This window comes from Pituophis catenifer, unplaced genomic scaffold (assembly GCF_029215685.1).
Source record: "Pituophis catenifer annectens isolate HBS135680 unplaced genomic scaffold, rPitCat1.0.hap2 SCAF_5, whole genome shotgun sequence".
Classification (NCBI taxonomy): Eukaryota; Metazoa; Chordata; class Lepidosauria; order Squamata; family Colubridae; genus Pituophis; species Pituophis catenifer.
Genome location: NW_027256885.1, coordinates 9454203 through 9478072, shown reverse-complemented (window position 1 = coordinate 9478072; position 23870 = coordinate 9454203). Strand labels below are relative to the sequence as shown.

General features: G+C 44.1%; 1 protein-coding gene across 1 annotated transcript in view; it reads right to left on the bottom strand.

Moving 5' to 3' along the window:
• The window catches only part of LOC139317567 (paxillin-like), an 83582-nt gene that overhangs the window by 54496 nt on the left and 5216 nt on the right, over window positions 1-23870 (bottom strand). The window contains exon 2 of the mRNA XM_070944663.1: window positions 15972-16145. Coding sequence (XP_070800764.1) covers window positions 15972-16145 — 174 coding nt within the window. The remainder of the gene's footprint in view (window positions 1-15971; window positions 16146-23870) is intronic.

Genomic DNA, 23870 nt, shown 5'->3' with positions numbered 1-23870 from the left:
GAGCTGCGTTGTTGTTGTTTGGCTTCGTGTTTGTGGCCGTGCGAGCTCTTCATGGTGGGTGTCAGTCTGCTTCATGTATGGATTGGAGGGGTTTAAAGTGGCTAATGATGCAGCTGCGGTCTGGCTTCTGGTCCTTGGTCGTGGCTCATTATCAGTGTGGGTTTGAGTCTGCTTTCCCCGTGGATGTGTGGTGGTGACATCAGGTGTGGCACTCGTGAGTGTGGGTCTGGTGTCATTCGTCGTGTTAGGGACTCGTTTGTCAATAAGGGCGGGTTTCCAAATGGCTGGTAGGCGGGAGGTATCGTCTCGTTTGTTCATGCTGTGTGGGCGTTTTTCTATCTCAATGGCTTCTCTGATTATTCTGTTGTTAAAGTGTTCAGTTTTGGCGATAGTTCTGGTCTTTTTAAAGTCAATATCATGTCCTGTGGCTTTAAGGTGTTGGACCAGGGAAGAAGTTGGTTCCTCTTTTCTGACTGAGTTCTTGTGTTCTTCTATGCGTGCACTTATTCGTCTGTTGGTTTGTCCGATGTATGTGGTGGGGCAGGCGGTGCATGGGATTTCATATACTCCTTGATTTTCTAACTCAATTTTGTCTTTGGGGTTCCTTAGGATGGTGGATATTTTTCGGTTTGTGCAGAATGCTGTCTTGATGTTATGTTTGTGGAGGATTTTGCTTATTCTGTCTGTGGTGCCTTTTATGTATGGGAGGAGGGCCTTGCCGTTTTCTTGTTCTCTGTCTTGGATTTTAGTGGGGGTTTCTTTTTGGATTAGGTTGGTGATCTTATTTCTTTGGAATCCATTGGATGTGAGTACGTTAGTGAGGGTGTGTAGTTCGGTTTTTAGGTGTTGTTCGTCAGCTAAGCGTTTTGTTCTGGAAATGAGTGTCTTGGCTACAGAGTTGATCTGGGCAGGGTGGTGGTGTGAGAGTGCGTGCAGATAGCGGTTTGTGTGTGTTTTCTTCTGGTATATAGTGTGTCCTAGGGAGCCATTGGATTTTCTGTAGACTAAGACATCCAGGAAGGGAAGTTGGTTGTTCACTTCTGTTTCCATGGTGAACTGTATTTTGGGGTGTAGGCTGTTGAGGTGTGTGAGGAAGTTGTCCAGTTTTTCTTTCCCATGTGGCCAGATTATGAAGGTGTCGTCCACATATCTGAGCCAGAGTTTGGGTTTGTGATCGGATTTTTCTAGAGCTTGGGTTTCAAAGTATTCCATATAGAGGTTGGCAATGACAGGTGAGAGGGGTGATCCCATGGGTGCTCCTTCTGTTTGTTTGTATTTCTGTCCATTATAGATGAAGTATGTGTTGGATAGGCAGTGGTTGGTCAGATCTAAGATGTGCTTGGGGGGGTTATATTTGTTTTGGATAACTGTCAAGGCTTCTTTGATTGGTACTTGGGTGAAGAGGGATATGACATCAAAGCTCACGAGTAGGTCACTGGGCTGTAAGTTTTGTTGCTTTATGATGTCTATGAACTGGAATGAGTTTTTTACGTATGAGGTGATGGATTCTGCATAGGGCTGTAGTTGTTTGGCGAGAAATTTGGCTAGGTTTTGTAGAGGTGAGCCTATGGAGCTGACTATGGGTCTAAGTGGGGTTCCTTCTTTGTGTATCTTGGGGAGACCATAAAGCTTAGGGCATCTGGATGATTTCTCTCTGGGTATGATTCTTTGCTGAATCTCTTCGCTGATGGGGGAGGCTTTTATTTTGGATCTGGTGGTTTTTTCCAGGTAGGTGGTGGGGTCTGTGTTTAGGGGTTTGTATATGGAGTCTTGGAGTAGGTTGGTTAATTTGGTTTGGTAGTCAGATGTGTTCATAACCACCGTGGCATTGCCCTTGTCTGCTGGTAGGATTATTATGCTGGTGTCTTCTTTCAGGTTAAGTAGTGCTGTCTGTTCCTCTTTGGGTAAGTTACTTTTGGGTGGCTTGCTGGTGCAGAGGATATTGGTGATTTCAAGTCTGATTCTGTTTGCATCGTCGGGGTTGATTTTGGTCAGGCTGGTTTCAACTCCGCATATAATGGTTTCAGTGGGGATGCTTTTGGGAGCGACTGCAAAGTTGAATCCTTTGGAAAGGACATTGGTTTCGGCTTTGGTGAGGATCCTATCTGAGATGTTATGCACTGTTTGTTTCATGTGTGGCTGTGAGGGTGGAGGGGATTGTTTCTGGCGTTCTTGTAGTCTTCGGAGTTTGTTGGTGTGTGTGTCTGTCTTGAGGGTGGTCTGTGTTTCGGCTCTCCAGACGGCAAGTTGTTTGGATTTGTCCCAAAGTGCGGGGTGGATCTTGTTGCTGAGTTTGAGGTGAAGTGTGAGGAGATCTTTGTTGATTCGGTCTAGGAGGAATCTTTTTCTGTGGAGTTCATTTCTGATTAGGGCTAGTTCTGTTCTTTTCAGAATGCGTTTGGTGGCTGCAGAGTTGAAGTGGAATTTCAGTTGGAAGCCTGTGGGGATTAAATTTTGATCTCGGCAGTTGCGTAGGAATGCAAGGTCACATAAAATGGAAGCTCTTTGGACTTCGAGTTTTTCATAGGTCCTGGTCAGATGGTGGATTTCCTCCCCGTAGAGGTGGGATATTTGTTTTCTCAGGTTTTCGCGGGTGTTTGTATGTAGGTCTTTGGTTATTCGGGTCTTCTCCCACGTAAAATTGGAAGTGTCTTGGCGACGTTTCGACGAAGTCTCATTCGTCATCTTCAGGCTGGTGTTCTCGGCTTCGTGCTTCCAGGAGCAATGTGAGATCGCAGCTGTCTCTTCCTTTTAACTGCTAGTGGAGGTGTGAGCTGATTGGGTGGGAACTTGGCTGTGTTCTGATTGGGTGGAGGTGTGTTCTGATTGGTTAGGGGCTTGGCTGTGCTCTGATTGGCTGGGGTTGTGTTCTGTTTGGGTGGGGGCTTGGTTGTGCTCAGCTTAGTCTGAGTTGCAGGGGGATTTGAGCTGGTGAGCTGCGTTGTTGTTGTTTGGCTTCGTGTTTGTGGCCGTGCGAGCTCTTCATGGTGGGTGTCAGTCTGCTTCATGTATGGAATGGAGGGGTTTAAAGTGGCTAATGATGCAGCTGCGGTCTGGCTTCTGGTCCTTGGTCGTGGCTCATTATCAGTGTGGGTTTGAGTCTGCTTTCCCCGTGGATGTGTGGTGGTGACATCAGGTGTGGCACTCGTGAGTGTGGGTCTGGTGTCATTCGTCGTGTTAGGGACTCGTTTGTCAATAAGGGCGGGTTTCCAAATGGCTGGTAGGCGGGAGGTATCGTCTCGTTTGTTCATGCTGTGTGGGCGTTTTTCTATCTCAATGGCTTCTCTGATTATTCTGTTGTTAAAGTGTTCAGTTTTGGCGATAGTTCTGGTCTTTTTAAAGTCAATATCATGTCCTGTGGCTTTAAGGTGTTGGACCAGGGAAGAAGTTGGTTCCTCTTTTCTGACTGAGTTCTTGTGTTCTTCTATGCGTGCACTTATTCGTCTGTTGGTTTGTCCGATGTATGTGGTGGGGCAGGCGGTGCATGGGATTTCATATACTCCTTGATTTTCTAACTCAATTTTGTCTTTGGGGTTCCTTAGGATGGTGGATATTTTTCGGTTTGTGCAGAATGCTGTCTTGATGTTATGTTTGTGGAGGATTTTGCTTATTCTGTCTGTGGTGCCTTTTATGTATGGGAGGAGGGCCTTGCCGTTTTCTTGTTCTCTGTCTTGGATTTTAGTGGGGGTTTCTTTTTGGATTAGGTTGGTGATCTTATTTCTTTGGAATCCATTGGATGTGAGTACGTTAGTGAGGGTGTGTAGTTCGGTTTTTAGGTGTTGTTCGTCAGCTAAGCGTTTTGTTCTGGAAATGAGTGTCTTGGCTACAGAGTTGATCTGGGCAGGGTGGTGGTGTGAGAGTGCGTGCAGATAGCGGTTTGTGTGTGTTTTCTTCTGGTATATAGTGTGTCCTAGGGAGCCATTGGATTTTCTGTAGACTAAGACATCCAGGAAGGGAAGTTGGTTGTTCACTTCTGTTTCCATGGTGAACTGTATTTTGGGGTGTAGGCTGTTGAGGTGTGTGAGGAAGTTGTCCAGTTTTTCTTTCCCATGTGGCCAGATTATGAAGGTGTCGTCCACATATCTGAGCCAGAGTTTGGGTTTGTGATCGGATTTTTCTAGAGCTTGGGTTTCAAAGTATTCCATATAGAGGTTGGCAATGACAGGTGAGAGGGGTGATCCCATGGGTGCTCCTTCTGTTTGTTTGTATTTCTGTCCATTATAGATGAAGTATGTGTTGGATAGGCAGTGGTTGGTCAGATCTAAGATGTGCTTGGGGGGGTTATATTTGTTTTGGATAACTGTCAAGGCTTCTTTGATTGGTACTTGGGTGAAGAGGGATATGACATCAAAGCTCACGAGTAGGTCACTGGGCTGTAAGTTTTGTTGCTTTATGATGTCTATGAACTGGAATGAGTTTTTTACGTATGAGGTGATGGATTCTGCATAGGGCTGTAGTTGTTTGGCGAGAAATTTGGCTAGGTTTTGTAGAGGTGAGCCTATGGAGCTGACTATGGGTCTAAGTGGGGTTCCTTCTTTGTGTATCTTGGGGAGACCATAAAGCTTAGGGCATCTGGATGATTTCTCTCTGGGTATGATTCTTTGCTGAATCTCTTCGCTGATGGGGGAGGCTTTTATTTTGGATCTGGTGGTTTTTTCCAGGTAGGTGGTGGGGTCTGTGTTTAGGGGTTTGTATATGGAGTCTTGGAGTAGGTTGGTTAATTTGGTTTGGTAGTCAGATGTGTTCATAACCACCGTGGCATTGCCCTTGTCTGCTGGTAGGATTATTATGCTGGTGTCTTCTTTCAGGTTAAGTAGTGCTGTCTGTTCCTCTTTGGGTAAGTTACTTTTGGGTGGCTTGCTGGTGCAGAGGATATTGGTGATTTCAAGTCTGATTCTGTTTGCATCGTCGGGGTTGATTTTGGTCAGGCTGGTTTCAACTCCGCATATAATGGTTTCAGTGGGGATGCTTTTGGGAGCGACTGCAAAGTTGAATCCTTTGGAAAGGACATTGGTTTCGGCTTTGGTGAGGATCACCACCCTCAAGACAGACACACACACCAACAAACTCCGAAGACTACAAGAACGCCAGAAACAATCCCCTCCACCCTCACAGCCACACATGAAACAAACAGTGCATAACATCTCAGATAGGATCCTCACCAAAGCCGAAACCAATGTCCTTTCACCAACCTAATCCAAAAAGAAACCCCCACTAAAATCCAAGACAGAGAACAAGAAAACGGCAAGGCCCTCCTCCCATACATAAAAGGCACCACAGACAGAATAAGCAAAATCCTCCACAAACATAACATCAAGACAGCATTCTGCACAAACCGAAAAATATCCACCATCCTAAGGAACCCCAAAGACAAAATTGAGTTAGAAAATCAAGGAGTATATGAAATCCCATGCACCGCCTGCCCCACCACATACATCGGACAAACCAACAGACGAATAAGTGCACGCATAGAAGAACACAAGAACTCAGTCAGAAAAGAGGAACCAACTTCTTCCCTGGTCCAACACCTTAAAGCCACAGGACATGATATTGACTTTAAAAAGACCAGAACTATCGCCAAAACTGAACACTTTAACAACAGAATAATCAGAGAAGCCATTGAGATAGAAAAACGCCCACACAGCATGAACAAACGAGACGATACCTCCCGCCTACCAGCCATTTGGAAACCCGCCCTTATTGACAAACGAGTCCCTAACACGACGAATGACACCAGACCCACACTCACGAGTGCCACACCTGATGTCACCACCACACATCCACGGGGAAAGCAGACTCAAACCCACACTGATAATGAGCCACGACCAAGGACCAGAAGCCAGACCGCAGCTGCATCATTAGCCACTTTAAACCCCTCCAATCCATACATGAAGCAGACTGACACCCACCATGAAGAGCTCGCACGGCCACAAACACGAAGCCAAACAACAACAACGCAGCTCACCAGCTCAAATCCCCCTGCAACTCAGACTAAGCTGAGCACAACCAAGCCCCCACCCAAACAGAACACAACCCCAGCCAATCAGAGCACAGCCAAGCCCCTAACCAATCAGAACACACCTCCACCCAATCAGAACACAGCCAAGTTCCCACCCAATCAGCTCACACCTCCACTAGCAGTTAAAAGGAAGAGACAGCTGCGATCTCACATTGCTCCTGGAAGCACGAAGCCGAGAACACCAGCCTGAAGATGACGAATGAGACTTCGTCGAAACGTCGCCAAGACACTTCCAATTTTACGTGGGAGAAGACCCGAATAACCAAAGACCTACATACAAACACCCGCGAAAACCTGAGAAAACAAATATCCCACCTCTACGGGGAGGAAATCCACCATCTGACCAGGACCTATGAAAAACTCGAAGTCCAAAGAGCTTCCATTTTATGTGACCTTGCATTCCTACGCAACTGCCGAGATCAAAATTTAATCCCCACAGGCTTCCAACTGAAATTCCACTTCAACTCTGCAGCCACCAAACGCATTCTGAAAAGAACAGAACTAGCCCTAATCAGAAATGAACTCCACAGAAAAAGATTCCTCCTAGACCGAATCAACAAAGATCTCCTCACACTTCACCTCAAACTCAGCAACAAGATCCACCCCGCACTTTGGGACAAATCCAAACAACTTGCCGTCTGGAGAGCCGAAACACAGACCACCCTCAAGACAGACACACACACCAACAAACTCCGAAGACTACAAGAACGCCAGAAACAATCCCCTCCACCCTCACAGCCACACATGAAACAAACAGTGCATAACATCTCAGATAGGATCCTCACCAAAGCCGAAACCAATGTCCTTTCCAAAGGATTCAACTTTGCAGTCGCTCCCAAAAGCATCCCCACTGAAACCATTATATGCGGAGTTGAAACCAGCCTGACCAAAATCAACCCCGACGATGCAAACAGAATCAGACTTGAAATCACCAATATCCTCTGCACCAGCAAGCCACCCAAAAGTAACTTACCCAAAGAGGAACAGACAGCACTACTTAACCTGAAAGAAGACACCAGCATAATAATCCTACCAGCAGACAAGGGCAATGCCACGGTGGTTATGAACACATCTGACTACCAAACCAAATTAACCAACCTACTCCAAGACTCCATATACAAACCCCTAAACACAGACCCCACCACCTACCTGGAAAAAACCACCAGATCCAAAATAAAAGCCTCCCCCATCAGCGAAGAGATTCAGCAAAGAATCATACCCAGAGAGAAATCATCCAGATGCCCTAAGCTTTATGGTCTCCCCAAGATACACAAAGAAGGAACCCCACTTAGACCCATAGTCAGCTCCATAGGCTCACCTCTACAAAACCTAGCCAAATTTCTCGCCAAACAACTACAGCCCTATGCAGAATCCATCACCTCATACGTAAAAAACTCATTCCAGTTCATAGACATCATAAAGCAACAAAACTTACAGCCCAGTGACCTACTCGTGAGCTTTGATGTCATATCCCTCTTCACCCAAGTACCAATCAAAGAAGCCTTGACAGTTATCCAAAACAAATATAACCCCCCCAAGCACATCTTAGATCTGACCAACCACTGCCTATCCAACACATACTTCATCTATAATGGACAGAAATACAAACAAACAGAAGGAGCACCCATGGGATCACCCCTCTCACCTGTCATTGCCAACCTCTATATGGAATACTTTGAAACCCAAGCTCTAGAAAAATCCGATCACAAACCCAAACTCTGGCTCAGATATGTGGACGACACCTTCATAATCTGGCCACATGGGAAAGAAAAACTGGACAACTTCCTCACACACCTCAACAGCCTACACCCCAAAATACAGTTCACCATGGAAACAGAAGTGAACAACCAACTTCCCTTCCTGGATGTCTTAGTCTACAGAAAATCCAATGGCTCCCTAGGACACACTATATACCAGAAGAAAACACACACAAACCGCTATCTGCACGCACTCTCACACCACCACCCTGCCCAGATCAACTCTGTAGCCAAGACACTCATTTCCAGAACAAAACGCTTAGCTGACGAACAACACCTAAAAACCGAACTACACACCCTCACTAACGTACTCACATCCAATGGATTCCAAAGAAATAAGATCACCAACCTAATCCAAAAAGAAACCCCCACTAAAATCCAAGACAGAGAACAAGAAAACGGCAAGGCCCTCCTCCCATACATAAAAGGCACCACAGACAGAATAAGCAAAATCCTCCACAAACATAACATCAAGACAGCATTCTGCACAAACCGAAAAATATCCACCATCCTAAGGAACCCCAAAGACAAAATTGAGTTAGAAAATCAAGGAGTATATGAAATCCCATGCACCGCCTGCCCCACCACATACATCGGACAAACCAACAGACGAATAAGTGCACGCATAGAAGAACACAAGAACTCAGTCAGAAAAGAGGAACCAACTTCTTCCCTGGTCCAACACCTTAAAGCCACAGGACATGATATTGACTTTAAAAAGACCAGAACTATCGCCAAAACTGAACACTTTAACAACAGAATAATCAGAGAAGCCATTGAGATAGAAAAACGCCCACACAGCATGAACAAACGAGACGATACCTCCCGCCTACCAGCCATTTGGAAACCCGCCCTTATTGACAAACGAGTCCCTAACACGACGAATGACACCAGACCCACACTCACGAGTGCCACACCTGATGTCACCACCACACATCCACGGGGAAAGCAGACTCAAACCCACACTGATAATGAGCCACGACCAAGGACCAGAAGCCAGACCGCAGCTGCATCATTAGCCACTTTAAACCCCTCCAATCCATACATGAAGCAGACTGACACCCACCATGAAGAGCTCGCACGGCCACAAACACGAAGCCAAACAACAACAACGCAGCTCACCAGCTCAAATCCCCCTGCAACTCAGACTAAGCTGAGCACAACCAAGCCCCCACCCAAACAGAACACAACCCCAGCCAATCAGAGCACAGCCAAGCCCCTAACCAATCAGAACACACCTCCACCCAATCAGAACACAGCCAAGTTCCCACCCAATCAGCTCACACCTCCACTAGCAGTTAAAAGGAAGAGACAGCTGCGATCTCACATTGCTCCTGGAAGCACGAAGCCGAGAACACCAGCCTGAAGATGACGAATGAGACTTCGTCGAAACGTCGCCAAGACACTTCCAATTTTACGTGGGAGAAGACCCGAATAACCAAAGACCTACATACAAACACCCGCGAAAACCTGAGAAAACATATATATATATATATATATATATATGTTTTCTCAGGTTTTCGCGGGTGTTTGTATGTAGGTCTTTGGTTATTCAGGTCTTTTACGTGGGAGAAGACCCGAATAACCAAAGACCTATATATATATATATATATATATATATATATATATATATATATATGTATGTATGTATGTATGTATGTATGTATGTATAAAGCTATGTAGGGGTTAATCCTTGACACATCAATTGTCCCTCCCACTAACTCCTCCTTACCTTTGACTCCTCCTTCTGTGTATATATACTGATGTTCTGGACTGTGAGCTTAGCTTGCCTGATGTTCTTCTATGATAGAAACCAAGAAATAAATACTGTTCAAACTCTCCTGACTTGCATCCTGATTATTGGGCCTATATAAACGAAATAAAAGCAGCAGATTGGTAGCAGAGGATGGTTTGAAGGCCCAACCAATCCAAAGATGCAAGAAACTCCAAAGCTGGATGAAGGTAAAAGAAGACCTATCACCAGATCACTCAAAAAAAAATGGCAGCTCAACTAACTCCTACAGAAACCACACTGAAAGAAAAGGCAGAGAAAGATGAGAGATTTTCCGATACTGAGATACTGCCAGACATCATGGAACAACAAACCAAAAATGAAGATACTCCCTCAGTCATCAAAAAAGAGGATGACATGAAAAAGAAAATAATTAAACTGATAGAAGTAATCCCGAACGATCCAAATCTGTTAGCGAGACTCCGCAATCTCATAGAAAATCACAGAGCAGCGACAGATGAGGAGGAAGATGAATCCAGCCAAGATGAAAAAAGCGAGGTAGGAAAACCAAATACTAACTGTATGACTGACGATGAAGCCGGCGACGATTTCACGCCTTTTTCATGGCGGCCACCTTGCATGACAAACTCATTAAAGATGGCTGACCAGCAGCCAATGGGATTTCAACATTCGAATCCCCAGGCGGGAAGCGGGGCCTACAAAAAAAACATCTACCAAACAACAGAAACAAACGATAAACTATTAAAGGATGATTCACCTAGCCCGCCTTCCACGCTAGAAATCAATAATGCCATGCGAGTATTAACCGCAGCATTTGGAAAAAAACTAAAATTACCGGACCCACAGCCAGACGACCAGAGAAAACCCACTAAACCTACCAATGACAAACAACAAACTGAAATAAACTACATAAAATAAGCCGCCACACGTAAAAAGACTTACAAACCGCCACCCACCGAAACCAGCTGCCAGGCGCACTCGCGAACCGCTCAAGAACCCAGAAATAAAAGATCATACTCACCGATCAGAAGACATCACGCTGAGCAGTCAATGTATCCCGATGACGATGATCCAGACCAGGCCCAGTTCTGCAGCCACGCAGAGGAACAGAGCCGCCAGAACCTCCGCGATGACTTCACTGACCAGCAGAGCAGCAGGAATGCCCCGGCGACTCGAATGACCTCCCAGGCGACCATTGACTACCTGAGGCCTCCCAGAGTCGAGGCAGAAGAACATCCTGATGAATGGGGCCTTCTCCCAAGAGCCGCGAGCACAGGATCCTTCCTCGGCGACTGCTGGAGAAAAATGAGCCCCGGGCATGCGCAGAACGTCTCTACAAGAAAAAATGAAGAAAACATAGACACAAGTCGGTACAGATATACCTCTAGCATTCCAACACCATATTGTGAGTTCGCTAAAGACCTAAACCATGGACAGCGACAGACTGTAAGTAATTCTTCACACAATCCAGGGGCTTTACCAGCAGACTTTATAAAATTAAAACTAGATGGATCAAACTTATTGGAATGGAGTCAACAGCTCCAAGTCATATATTTAAGAGAAAACATGTTATTTTTTATTAATGATCCTCCCAGCAAACCCTGGACTTTTGAACTGGACTGTTTACATCATAAGGCTTATTATATTATCATTGCCACTATATCACCTAGCATTTACCCTAGCATTGAACACAACTTAACTGTTTCTGAAATATTTCAAAAATTGTTTAACTTGTTTCACAGTAAGAGTGTTGCCACAACAACCAGGATTTCTAGGGAGTTTCACTCTGCCAGACTAAAAAGTGGAACACCCATGAGCGAACATATTTTAAATTTAATTGCCACCAGAGCTGAGCTTATTCAAAGAGGGGAAAATATTTCAGAGGGGAGCTTAAAAAGTATAATAATCAACTCATTAGATTCTAGTTGGGATAACTACATAACCCTGTTAGACAGTCTCAGTTTGGAGAACCTATCATTGGAAACACTTACAAACAAACTCATATCAGAGGATAATCTGAGAAGGGAACGTTCCATGAGCCACAGGGAAAGTAGGACTACAAAGAAGGTAGAGTTCCAAAGCAGAGGTAGATATGCACCTGAGTGTCACACATGCGGTTCAAAGAACCATTATATGAGAGACTGTCCAAAACATACAAGAAATAGGGACCAATCATATCGCAGGGAGAGGTCAGATAGAAGAGTTAACTTCTCAGACAGACATTCACCAGATTACAGATATAAACGTAGAGACTCACCCATCACAAAAGATAGAAAAAGTTACAGAGACAATTATAAGGAGGATAGACATGGATCATTATATGGACTAGGGGATAACAAACCCACACAAACAGAATCAAGTAACACATGGCTCATTGACTCTGGAGCCACTAACCATACCACCAATAATAAGGAACTACTCAATGATTTCATGGAAAAGAATTACCATGTTAAGGTGGCTAATCAAGACAAAGTCTTAGTGAAAGGGATAGGCAACACACACATCAAAGGCATAGGGAAAATAGAGGGGGTATTGTTTATTCCTGAAATCCCACATAACATATTAGCTACCCTTAAATTAAGTGAAGAAAAGGAGATAGAAATTACATTCAAGAATGGAAAAGTGTATATGACTAAAAACAAAAGGAATATAGGAAATATTGTTACCAAAGAGGGATTGACATACTTTCACCCAAAAGATGATGAAGCAGCACACACAAACATACTATTAGGAAACAAAAAATATAAGACGAGTATTCATGAAGGTACTGAGTATGACATGAAAAATGACCACACTGATGATAATGTTTCTATTGAGAAAATATCCAATGGTAAGCCAATGCATGATGAATGAGCACATTTACTCCATAGAAAGCTGGGACATGCCAGTTTCCCTGTTATTCAAAAAATGTTAAAATGTTCTGCTGATGTAAAAGTAAAAAATTGTAAAAATTATTTAGAATGTTCTGTGTGCAAATCTTCAAAACTCAAAAACAAACCTAGGCCAAGAAAAGCCACACGTACCACACATTCAATCTTCCAACTGGTACATATGGACCTAGTTGGTCCCATGAAGCCATCAATTAAGTATAGAAAGAGATATTTCCTGACCATAGTAGATGACTTCAGCAGATATGGCTTCGTATACACACTCAATCAGAAAAACGAAGTATTTAAAAAATTTAAAGAATTCCACAAAAGAGTAGAGACCCAACATTAATATAAAAATCAAGCAAATAATGACAGATAGGGGATCAGAATTTTTGTCAAAAGAATTTTCCAATTGGCTAAGAATGCAGGGAATACTCCATTTCAAATCTTCACCTTTTTCCGCATTCCAGAATGGAGTCGTAGAACGCAAAAACGGTTTATTACAAACCATGGTTAGATGTGTGTTAGATGATGCAGGACTAGGAAAAAAATTTTGGGCCGAAGCACTTACATATTCAAATTACACCATAAATAGATTATGGTCTAGCGTAATTGGCAAAACACCTTACGAAATCATGTATGGCAGAAAACCTAAAATTGGTCATCTACATATATTCGGTGTCACTGCTGATGTCTATGTTCCAAAACAATTAAGACGCAAAGGAGATAAAGTGTCAAAAAGATTAAAATTCATGGGATATGAATCAGGGACCAAAGGGTACCGATTTATAAACAAAAATAATAAATTCATAATATCTAGAACGGCTGTATTCCACGAGCACGCAAATTGGTCCAAAATACATCTAAATGAATTATGCCCTGAAGCTGAAAACACAATAAACACACATAAAAAACACATACCATATGCGACTGAATCCAAAACACAAAAAATTAACAAACCCAGACACCAAGAGATAACAACTAGAGAATGGAAAAGGAATCACCCCATCAAAGATACACTAACTAAGAAAGAAGCAAGATATATGCATGATGCTGAAGCACCTCCCAATAGACCCATCAGATCCAACAGAAACACAGTACCAAAAAGATTAGAAGACTACATACTATCTATCAATGCATACAATAAAACACCCAGTACATATGAGGAAATACTAAAATTACCACAAGAGGAGAAGATCAAGTGGGAACAAGCAATGGAAAGGGAGATGGATAGCTTAAAGGAATTAAATGTATATACACATGCAAAACCACCTGCAGGTAAGACTCCCATTGGAACTAAATGGATATTCAAAATTAAGGAACTAGAAAATAATGAATTTTTATACAAAGCTAGACTAGTGGCTCAAGGGTTTGCGCAACGGTTCCCAGATGATTATGTAGATACGTATTCTCCCACAGTGAGGTCAGAGAGTGTCAAAAGCGCACTAACAATAGCATCCATTCTGAATTTAGAAGTGTACCAGTTTGATGTACAAACTGCTTATTTACATGCTGACCTTGACAAAGAAATATATGTGAGGGCACCCCCTGGAAATAATATACAGAAAGGAGAAACTTGGTTATTAAATAAGAGTTTATACGGATTAAAACAATCTGGAAAAAGATGGTATGAGTGTTTGGCAAAGATACTTAGAGAAATGGGTTTTTCAGCCACGTTTGCAGATTTATGCTTTTTTATCAAAAAAGGGGAAAATTCCATAGAATATGTACTCATCTATGTTGATGACATTTTATATTTTAGGCAACACAAACATGGATGTGATGAATTCGCTGAAAAATTGGGCAAACATTTTACGTTGAAAACCTTGGGGAAAGTAAATAAATATCTGGGCGTTCAAATTGATAAGACCAAAGGAGGATTCAAATTATCTCAAAAAGAAAAAATATTAGAACTTTTACAAAAATGCAACATGATTGATTCGAAACCATGTGAGACTCCCATGCAAACTGACTTGATAAAAAACATGAACAACGAAGGTGATCCATTTAAAGACAATACTTTGTACAGATCAGTCATTGGTTCATTATTATATATTTCTAATTGGACTAGACCTGATACCACTCTTGCTGTTAACCTTCTGTCTAGACACGTAAGCAATCCTAATACATATCATTGGGAAGGGATAAAAAGGGTCCTTAGATATCTAAAATTCACCACTGATGTTTGCTTGTACTTAGAACCTGCTCATTCAGAAAGACCTATTCTGTCATGCTATGCTGATGTGGATTGGGCCGGAGATTCAAAAAGCAGAAAAAGTACATCTGGTTATGTCTTTCTTATAAACAATTGTCCTGTATATTGGTACACTGGTGAACAAAATTTAATTGCAACCTCCACAGCTGAAGCGGAATATATTTGTCTATCAAAAGCGGCCAATAATTTAACGTGGTTTGACGATCTACTATCTAACATCTGGTCTGAACCCATTTATCCCATAACCATCCATGAAGACAATAAAGCTGCCATAGAAATTTCAGCATCTGAAGCAATAGGCCAGAGGTCGCATCATATAGATATTAAATATAAACATGTCAGACAGTTATCTAATATAGGATTTATTAAAGCTATTCATTGTGATATAAATGAACAAGTTGCAGACATTTTAACAAAACCTTTACCAATTAAACAACATGCTTATCTAACTTCGAAATTAAGTATATGTATATAAATTGTAAAATTGATAACCGTTAGGTATTTTAGAGGGGGATTTGTCACACGTGAATATACCTAACTATCTGTACATACATACATACATACATACATATATATATATATGTAGGGGTTAATCCACTGACTCCTCCTTACCTTTGACTCCTCCTTCTGTGTATATATACTGATGTTCTGGACTGCGAGCTTAGCTTGCCTGATGTTCTCCTATGATAGAAACCAAGAAATAAATACTGTTTAAACTCTCATGACTTGCATCCTGATTATTGGGCCTATATAAAAGAAATAAAAGCAACAGTCCCCTTGCTGATCAGTGTTTCGGGGCGTAAATACAGACCCGTGAGCACCACCCAGAGGTTGGATTGATCCCTTCTAGACCTCCTGCCGCCCCAGCAGCCTTCAGCGGGCTTGGGCTGAGTCGCCCTTCACGCTGGAATCCAAATAACCAATTAGAAAAATACAAGGCTAGTAGAAAAGTTAAAATAAATAAAAAAGGAAGTTTTCCTACAGGAAAAAACAATCAGAAATGGACAGCTCTAATAAACACGTCTGTCCAGCTTGCTGAGTCTAAAAAAGCTGGCAAGCAACAGGAAGAGGCGTGGCTTAACAGTTTTGCAGACTCAGTCCATCAGCTAACAGACAGAGTTAACCCACTCCTGACTGCTGTTTCCTTCCTGGTGGAGAATAAAAAGGGAAACTGCACTGCTGTCTCTCTACTGCTATCAAGCGCTCAGACCGTTGAGGGGAAAAAGGGTGAAATGAATGAACAGACCCTGAAACTCTCATTCAGGATTGGGCTCTCAGAAAAACCACACACAGATCACACACGGCACTTACTCAAAACCGCACCGAACGTTTTCAGGCAGTAGGGGAAAAAACTCACATCCAGAATGGGTTCGTTGCAGAATCCACAGCGGGGAGAGAAAAGCTGAAAGTAATCTCTCTCACAGTAGGGGGCACCATCCTTCTCAAAAAAGTTGCTGCCCCCCATCTCCTTCTGGCAGTAAGTGCAGACAAAGTGCTCCGGGTGCCAGGTACTCCCCAAGGCGGTTACCACCTGGATGAGGAAAAAGTGGTAGAAAGAAGGCCACGTTAACAACCGGCACATTGACCATCAGACGGTGACATTACAGGTAGTCCTTGACTCACAGTTTGTTTAGTGACTGTTTGAAGTTACAGCTCACTGAAAAGAGTGATTTACGACCATTTTTCAAACTTATGACCGTTGCAGCATCCCTATGGTCACATGATCAAAATTCAGATGCTTGACAACTGGCTCATATTTATGACGGTTGCAGTGTGCCAGGGTCACGTGATCGCCTTCTGCGACCTTCTGACAAGCAAAGTCAATGGGGAAGCCAGATTCGCTTAACAACTGTGTTACTAATTTAACAACTGCAGTGATTCACTTAACAACTGTGGCAAGAAAGGTTGTAAAATGGGGAAACCCCATTGAACAAATATCTCACTTAGCAACAGAAATGTTGGACTCAATTGTGGTCATAAGTCGAGGACTACCTGTATTTATTTATTAATCTGTTTGTTTGTTTGTTGTAATTCCCACCTTTAGTATTTTTACAAAGCATTCAAGATGGTGAACATATCCAACATACGTTCCTCCTCCTATTTTCCTCACAACAACAACCATGTGAGGTGGGCTGGGCTGAGGGAGACTGACTGTCCCAAAGACAGTCAGCCGATTTTCATACCCAAGGTGGGACTAGAACTCACAGTCTCCTGGTGATTGGCCCAAAGTCACCCAGCTGACTTTCACTGCTAAGGTGAGACTAGAATTCACTGTCCCCTGGTTTCTAGGCCAGCACCTTAACCACCAGATCAAACTGACTCTATGAAAGATCTCTGCTCCCAAAAGACTCTTGCTCCTCTATTCTTCCAGGGACTGCAGTTTATTTATTTGTTATTTTATTTATTAAATTTATTTGCCACCCTTCTCAGTGTCATGCAACTCTGGGCAGCTTACATTATAAAAACAGAAGTATAAAATTAAATATTAAAATGAACAAAGATTAAATGAGTTAAAACTCAGAATATTCTTTTCATTAAACTAGACTTATCCAATTCCAGCAACCGTTCTTTATATGTTTTAGCCTCCTCAATCTAACCCTACACGTAAACCTAAGTCTAAATTTAAGCCTAAATTCAAATTACAGGAACAGATAGGGTCAGCAATTTCTCCTTCAGCCTTCTGTGATAATTCAGAAGGACAGGGAAGGTGGAGAAGGATTCCACAGCAGTTAAAAATTCACTAACAGGGAAAAAGTTTGGTAGGCAAATGTCTTCCTAATTCCAGATGCAAGGTTGGTTCTTCCTGATTTTTCTGCTTGTACCCATCAGATCTACCCAGGTATCTGACCCACATACAAGACAACACTTGCCTCATTTAATAGTACCAAGAAGCCCGAAGTACTCCTGCGTGTCTTGGTATCTCCGGCCCAGTCCGCATCCGCGAAGCATTTTAATTGGGCCTTGTCTCTATTCTCAGGTTCCAAGCGAAGCACGTAATCTGCTGTGGTCTTGAGATACCTTAATAGCTTTTTAATGGCCAACCAGTGGGACTGGGTAGGATGTTCCACTTGTCTAGATAGCAGGTTTACGGCCAGGGCAATATCTGGACGGCTCCAGTTACTTATATATAGTAATGAGCCGATCACTGACCTAAATAGAGTATTATTTTGGAACTCTGGGCTATCCTTGTGTGCCAATCCATAATAGTCGGTCTGCATTGGGATAGCCGTTGGCTTGCTATCTTCCATTTTACATTTCACCAAGAGTTCCTCTATCTTTTCCTTTTGGGAGAGAGCAAAACCTTTTGGTGTAGTGATGATTTGTACGCCTAGGTACTTGTCCACATATCCTAAAGACTTTAGAGTGAACTTTTTTTGTAGGGTCCTGGCAAATATAATACTTCCCCCCTTGTCAGGCCCTATATATAAAAGATCATCAACATACACTAGGACTTTCTCCAGCCCCCCTTTGGTATCCCTTGTGAAGGTACATTTATCAGCTGGAGATGGATGGAAACCCAGTGATTTGAGAGTTTTGGTCAGGCATTTGTACCACAGTCTGCCTGATTGTTTGAGGCCGTACAAACTTTTCTTCAGAAGCCAGGTGTGGCCTTCCTGCCGTTGAAATCCAGGGGCACCTCTGACGTAAATTTCTTGTTTTAGATGTGCGTGTAAATAAGCAGTTTGCACATCAAATTGAAAAATGTGTTCCCCATGTGCTGCTGCGGTGACCAAAGCAGCCCTCACACTTTCCGCTCTCACGGTGGGGGAGTATGTTTCATCAAAGTCCTGGAAGTAGCGCTGTGCGTAGCCTTGTGCTACCAGCCGGGCCTTATAGAGGAGTTTGTTGTTGGGCATTGGCTTGACCTTGTAGACCCAACGGGTGCCAATTGCTTTCCTCTTTTTGGGGACTTCCATGGGGATGAAGACTTTCAATTTTTTGAGACTGTCCATTTCCCGCTCCATTGCCACCCTCCACCTGCGCTGTTCTTCCTCGGGAAGCTGGAGGACATCTGAGTACGTTTTAGGGGCCATGGTAACGCTGTTGACCGAGGCAACACAGCCAATGTCCAACCTTTTGGGTGGCACCCCTTTATTGGAGCGTTTTGACCGTCTGGGAAATTGCTACTCACCATCATCATTGTCATCCGGAGCATCGGTGTCAGAATTGGAGCTGCCGGAGGTATCTTTCCAATCAAAATGGGGCGGGCCTCTGTCCCAGGCGCTGCGAAGATATGGTCGTTTAGGTGAGGCAGGAGGTGTGAAGTCACCCAGGGATTCCTTGTCTGAATCGTCAGAGTCAGGTAGGGATTCATCACCATCTGGATCTTCGCTGGTCAGTTGCTTGGAGTTTGTTGGTTCATCCTCTTCAGGTGGTGCTGCTTGTTCAGTGTCGCTTCTAATAGGGGAATAACCGGGTTCATTGGAATGAATTTTTGACCAATTTGACCCCTCCTCAAAGGAAGCTGATCTAGAGACAATGACAAGGTTATTTTTGTCTACAAACCTAGAGGCCTTGCTGCCGGTTGCATAACCTATAAATCTGAGCCTCCTTGATGCCTTGCCCCCCTTTCTTCTGAGGTGCTTGGGAATATGGACCCAGGCATAGGAACCAAAAATTCTCAGGTGTGAGAGGCTAGGTTTCCTTCCATGGACCAGGAAGTATGGGGTTTGGTTAATGGCACTACTCCACGTCCTGTTGACTAGATAATTAGCCATTTTGACCGCTTCTGCCCAAAAAACTTGGCTCATGTCAGCATCTGCAAGTAGGCAGTTCATGACATTCTGCAGCACGCCATTTCTCCTTTCTACAATGCCATTCTCGGACGGAGTTCGAGGGGATGATTTAAAATGGAGGATACCTCTCTCCTTCATCCACTTTTCAAAAATCTTGGATGTAAACTCAGTCCCCCTATCACTCTGCACCTGAGCGATGCACACCTTGTGTTGCGTTTGGATCTGGTTGTAAAGATATTTGAAGTTGGTAAAGACTTCAGTTTTGTCCTTTAAAATAAATACATGGCCATAACGAGAGTAATCATCTACTACCGTTAAAAAATAACGCCCCCTACCAAGGGAGGGTCTAAAAGGACCAACCAAATCCATGTGTACCAGCTGATAAGGGTACCTTGCACGACGGGAAGAGACCTTAGGTATAGCAGCAGTTTTAGATTTTGCTGCCTTACAGATGGCACATTCCAAATAGGTATTACAATTCTTTATCTTAAGCCCATCAGAAAAATCTTGCATTTTCTTAATAACCGGGAAGCTGGCATGGCCAAGCCTGCGGTGTAATATATGAGCACAATCCAAATGTAAAGGTTTACCCATGCATACTTTGTCAACCTTATGTATCTTACCATTACAAGCCTTGGTCTGTTCAGTAATGAGAGTAGGCACTGGATTAATGGTCACCTTAGAGTTCCTCAGGATTGGCTGAGGAGTTGTGACCTTAATGGGCTCAGCCTTAATGGCTTTGGATGTCCTAGGAGCTGGTTTAAAAGCTTCATTGGTTTTAGGTCCAGGGTCCTTGGGTTTGGACCACCTGGGGGCTGGCACAGAAGCTTTCTGCTCTATCTGGGCGTTAGCTCCCTGAGCCCTCTTGTTAGGTTTCTTGTGCCTTTTGACCTTTGCTTTTGGGGGAAAATAAGGCAAATTGTTGATTTTTACAATATCGCCAACAACACCCCCACTTTCGAAAACATAACCTCCACCCTTCTCAAAAACCAGTTTTACATTTTTATCCTCAGTCAATTTTAAGATGCTTAAAAGGTTGTTCTTGATTGAGGGAACATACAGTGCCCCTGTGACATCTCCTATACCAGGCACATTGATCACGCCTTCCCCAGTTACCTCTGCCCTGTCCCCAGTGGCAACTTTTACTGAGGACTTGAGCGGGTGTAAAACCTTAAATCGTTGCTTCGTGTTGGCTATATGCGTTGATGCACCTGAATCAAGAAGCCACAGCCCCTCAGCATCCTTTACCTGGGAGGTGTGATTTTCACTAGCGACACTACAGAATTGGTATCCTTTATGACCACCTCCCCCTCTTCCACGGCCTCTTTTATTTTTATTGTGCTTAAGTCCAGCCGTGTTGGCCCTAGAGCGAGGGCACTCCCTTTTAAAGTGACCTTGTATGCCACAGTCAAAGCAGGTGGGAAGGGTATTAATCCTTTCACTTGTGTCCTGGCGCCTCCTCTGAGGCCTAGGTCTGTGATATGCCTCCTTCATTTCTTGTTGTTCCTCATCTCTGCGCCTTAAATCTTCCTCAATAAAGCGGCCAGAAAAGTATTCTATATTTCTTTGTTCCCTAGAAACCCCTTCTAGAGAAATAATAAAGGGACTCCAGGATTTGTCTAGGGAGTTCAACATCACACTAATTAAAATGGATTCAGAAACAGGCTCCCCCCTCTGTATAAGCTCATCCCTCATGGCTTTAAGCGTTGCCAAATGTTCCCCCATTTTGACACCAGGTTTGAGTTTATCGTTGTGGAAAATTCTTGACAATCTGCTGGTTGCAGCCATATTGTCACTATGGAACAAATTATATAGGGCAGTCCAAACTTCCTGAGCTGTGAGGCCGTCTGAAAGACTGGCATACAGAGCTGTGTCTATAGAACTTAACAGGGTTGTGTAAGCTCTTTTATGCAGGAACTCAATTTCAGGGCTCCAAGGTAAAGGGGGTGGTCTTTTGATCATGTCCAGAGTATTTTCTCTTAAGAGAATTATCTGAATCTCTTTACACCATTTTTTAAAATTCTGACCACTTAAATGTAATTTTTCAAAATTATTTGGCAAAGTTACAAAATTATTGCCATTAAACTGCATGGGGAGTTGTTCAAATGGCTGAAAAGAGCCTGTTGTGAATGGCATTGGGATCCCTAAGCCTGGGATCGATTGCTTAGGTCTGGCTCCTTTTTGTAGTCCTTCTGTAGTTTGAAGCAACTGGGCACATGCAGGAAATGGAGCATGCTCCAAAGCCTTTTCTTGTTGGAGCTCCGATCTCCCTCTCTGAGCTCTGAAGTCAGGTCTGGCTGGAGCTTCAGGGTAGGCCCGAACATCATCTGGGTGGCGGGGAAACCTTGGAGGAGTGGGAAGAAGGCCTGGAGATCTTTCTGGAGACTGGAGGCCCATCAGATGAGGTCCATGGGCTGGGTAGGCCTGGAAATGTCTCTGGATCTCCTCTTCTCCATCAGAGGAGCAGGATTGCAGCTCCGGATCATCCCAGCAGGACCGGAAAGGTGCGGAGGCCTCAGCCTGGGCCTCCGTGGAGCATTCAGTGAATGGTGAGCGCCTCTGCAGTGGGGGGTGGGAGGCTGCAGGTCCAGCTGGGTTCCTCCGGAGGTGGGAGGTTGGATTTGGGGCCCTCCTTGAGTGGGCAGCTGGGTCTGGGACCTCGGGGGGGCCAGTGGGTGGTTGCTCCATAAGTTGCAGGGCAGCGACCAGGGCCTCTATGGCCTCTTTGATGTTTGCCATGGCAGGCGGGGCCTGGCAAGGGGCTTGTGGGTTCGGAGTGGTCCTCTGGGCCGCTGGAATGCTGAACTGGCTGGCTGGCCTTGTAGGCCTGGGCTGTGGAGCTGGGGATGGCCTGGTTCGTGGTGCTGGCAAAGTGCCCAGGGGAGCAGCCATCTTGGAGGAAGTTGCCTCCGGAAGTGGCCTGGCGGCCATTTTGTTTGGCGGGAAACTGGGTGGGGGGCAGTCTCTCTGGCGGCAGGCGCCATCTTGGAGAGATCACGCAGGGGAGTCCTTACCGGGATGGCAGGCATCTCTGGTGCTGCCTCCTCAGGCCTCTCTCTGGCTGCTGCCCTTGTCTTCAGGAGGCAGGCGAGCGCTGCTCTGCACTCCTCTTCTGACATCTCAGCCACTTGCCTGTCCAGGCTTTCATCTGGTCCTTCTGCCCCCTCTTCGTCAGAGCTGAAGAAGCCTTCTCCAACATTGCCTGGCTCGGCCCCTGGGATCTCTTGCTGCATCTGGGTAGCCTCTGGCTGCCAGGGTGTAGCTGGATGGAAACCCCCTTCAATGTTTTCCATCGTTGATTCAGTCTGGGGCTGCTGTGAAGTTCTCCTCCGTTGAAGGCCTCTGGTCACAACAGGGGAACTTCTCTCACAGGTTATTTTGGAGGGCATCTCGCCTTTTCAACAGCTCCTGGAGTGGAGTTCTGCTACCATTCCCTCTGCTACCATTCTGTGGAAATTGGGATCGTAGAAACACCCAGGAGCATAGAAGAGTCCAAAGGCAGATGCATGAATAAATGTGATAAATGTATTTATTCATATAACAAAACATATTAACTATATACAAAGGCTGTCTTAATATCCATTAGGATAGGGGGCACACAGCGTGTGTGACTACCCCTATCAAAGATCATGTCTCATGGAGAACAAACGTAAAAGAGAGCTTGGTGGAAAGGTTAGAGGGGGTTTTATACTCAGTGTAAGCCCCTCCTCTCCACATAGGGGTGGGGGCACTTTCTGCCTCCACTAGTGTCTGTATGATATATGTGCCAATGGCTTGCAAATACTTGACAGAATTTGAGAGAGATCTTTTCAGAAGCATTTGCACAGATAATGGGAGATCAAAAAGCAAATCTTGAATGGCAAATTGACAAAATTTATCGTGTCAATTCATGGGTTGCCAGACAGAAACATTTACCAAGAGACATTGTAGTCTATTTTACAACAAGGAGAATATGCAATGAAATCCTACAAGTCACTTTTAAAAATAAACTTCAAGTGCAGGGGCAGGAGGTTTTAATACTGAAAGAGATCCCCCCCAAAATGTTGAGAGCCAGAAGGGATTATGCCTTTCTGGTGGAAGAACTGAGAAACCGTCAGATACAGTACAGATGGGAAGTTCCAGCTGGACTAGTGGTGAACTATTCAGGAGAAAGATATTGTCTTAACTCAGTGTGGAAGGCAAGAGATTTTTACACCAATGTACTAAAGGCTGGATGCCCACAGCCCCCAGAAGCCAGAAGGAAGACGGAAGCAGAGGGGGCAAGAAAGGGGGAGAAGGAAGAAATGTTGGCACAGGCCCAAAAGGGAGCTTTGATTACTCAAGAAGAATTAATACAACTTTCGACTACTGTTCAAGTCTTGGAGATAGAAGAACCTAAGGATCAAAGACAGACCCGAGTGGCAGCCAAGCGTCAAGAAGAATTAAGAGTGCAGCAACTTCAGATGATTCAAGACACTACAAAAACAGAAGCAGTGGGAGGAGCAAGACCAAAAAGTAAAATGCATGGAGATTTCCAGCAG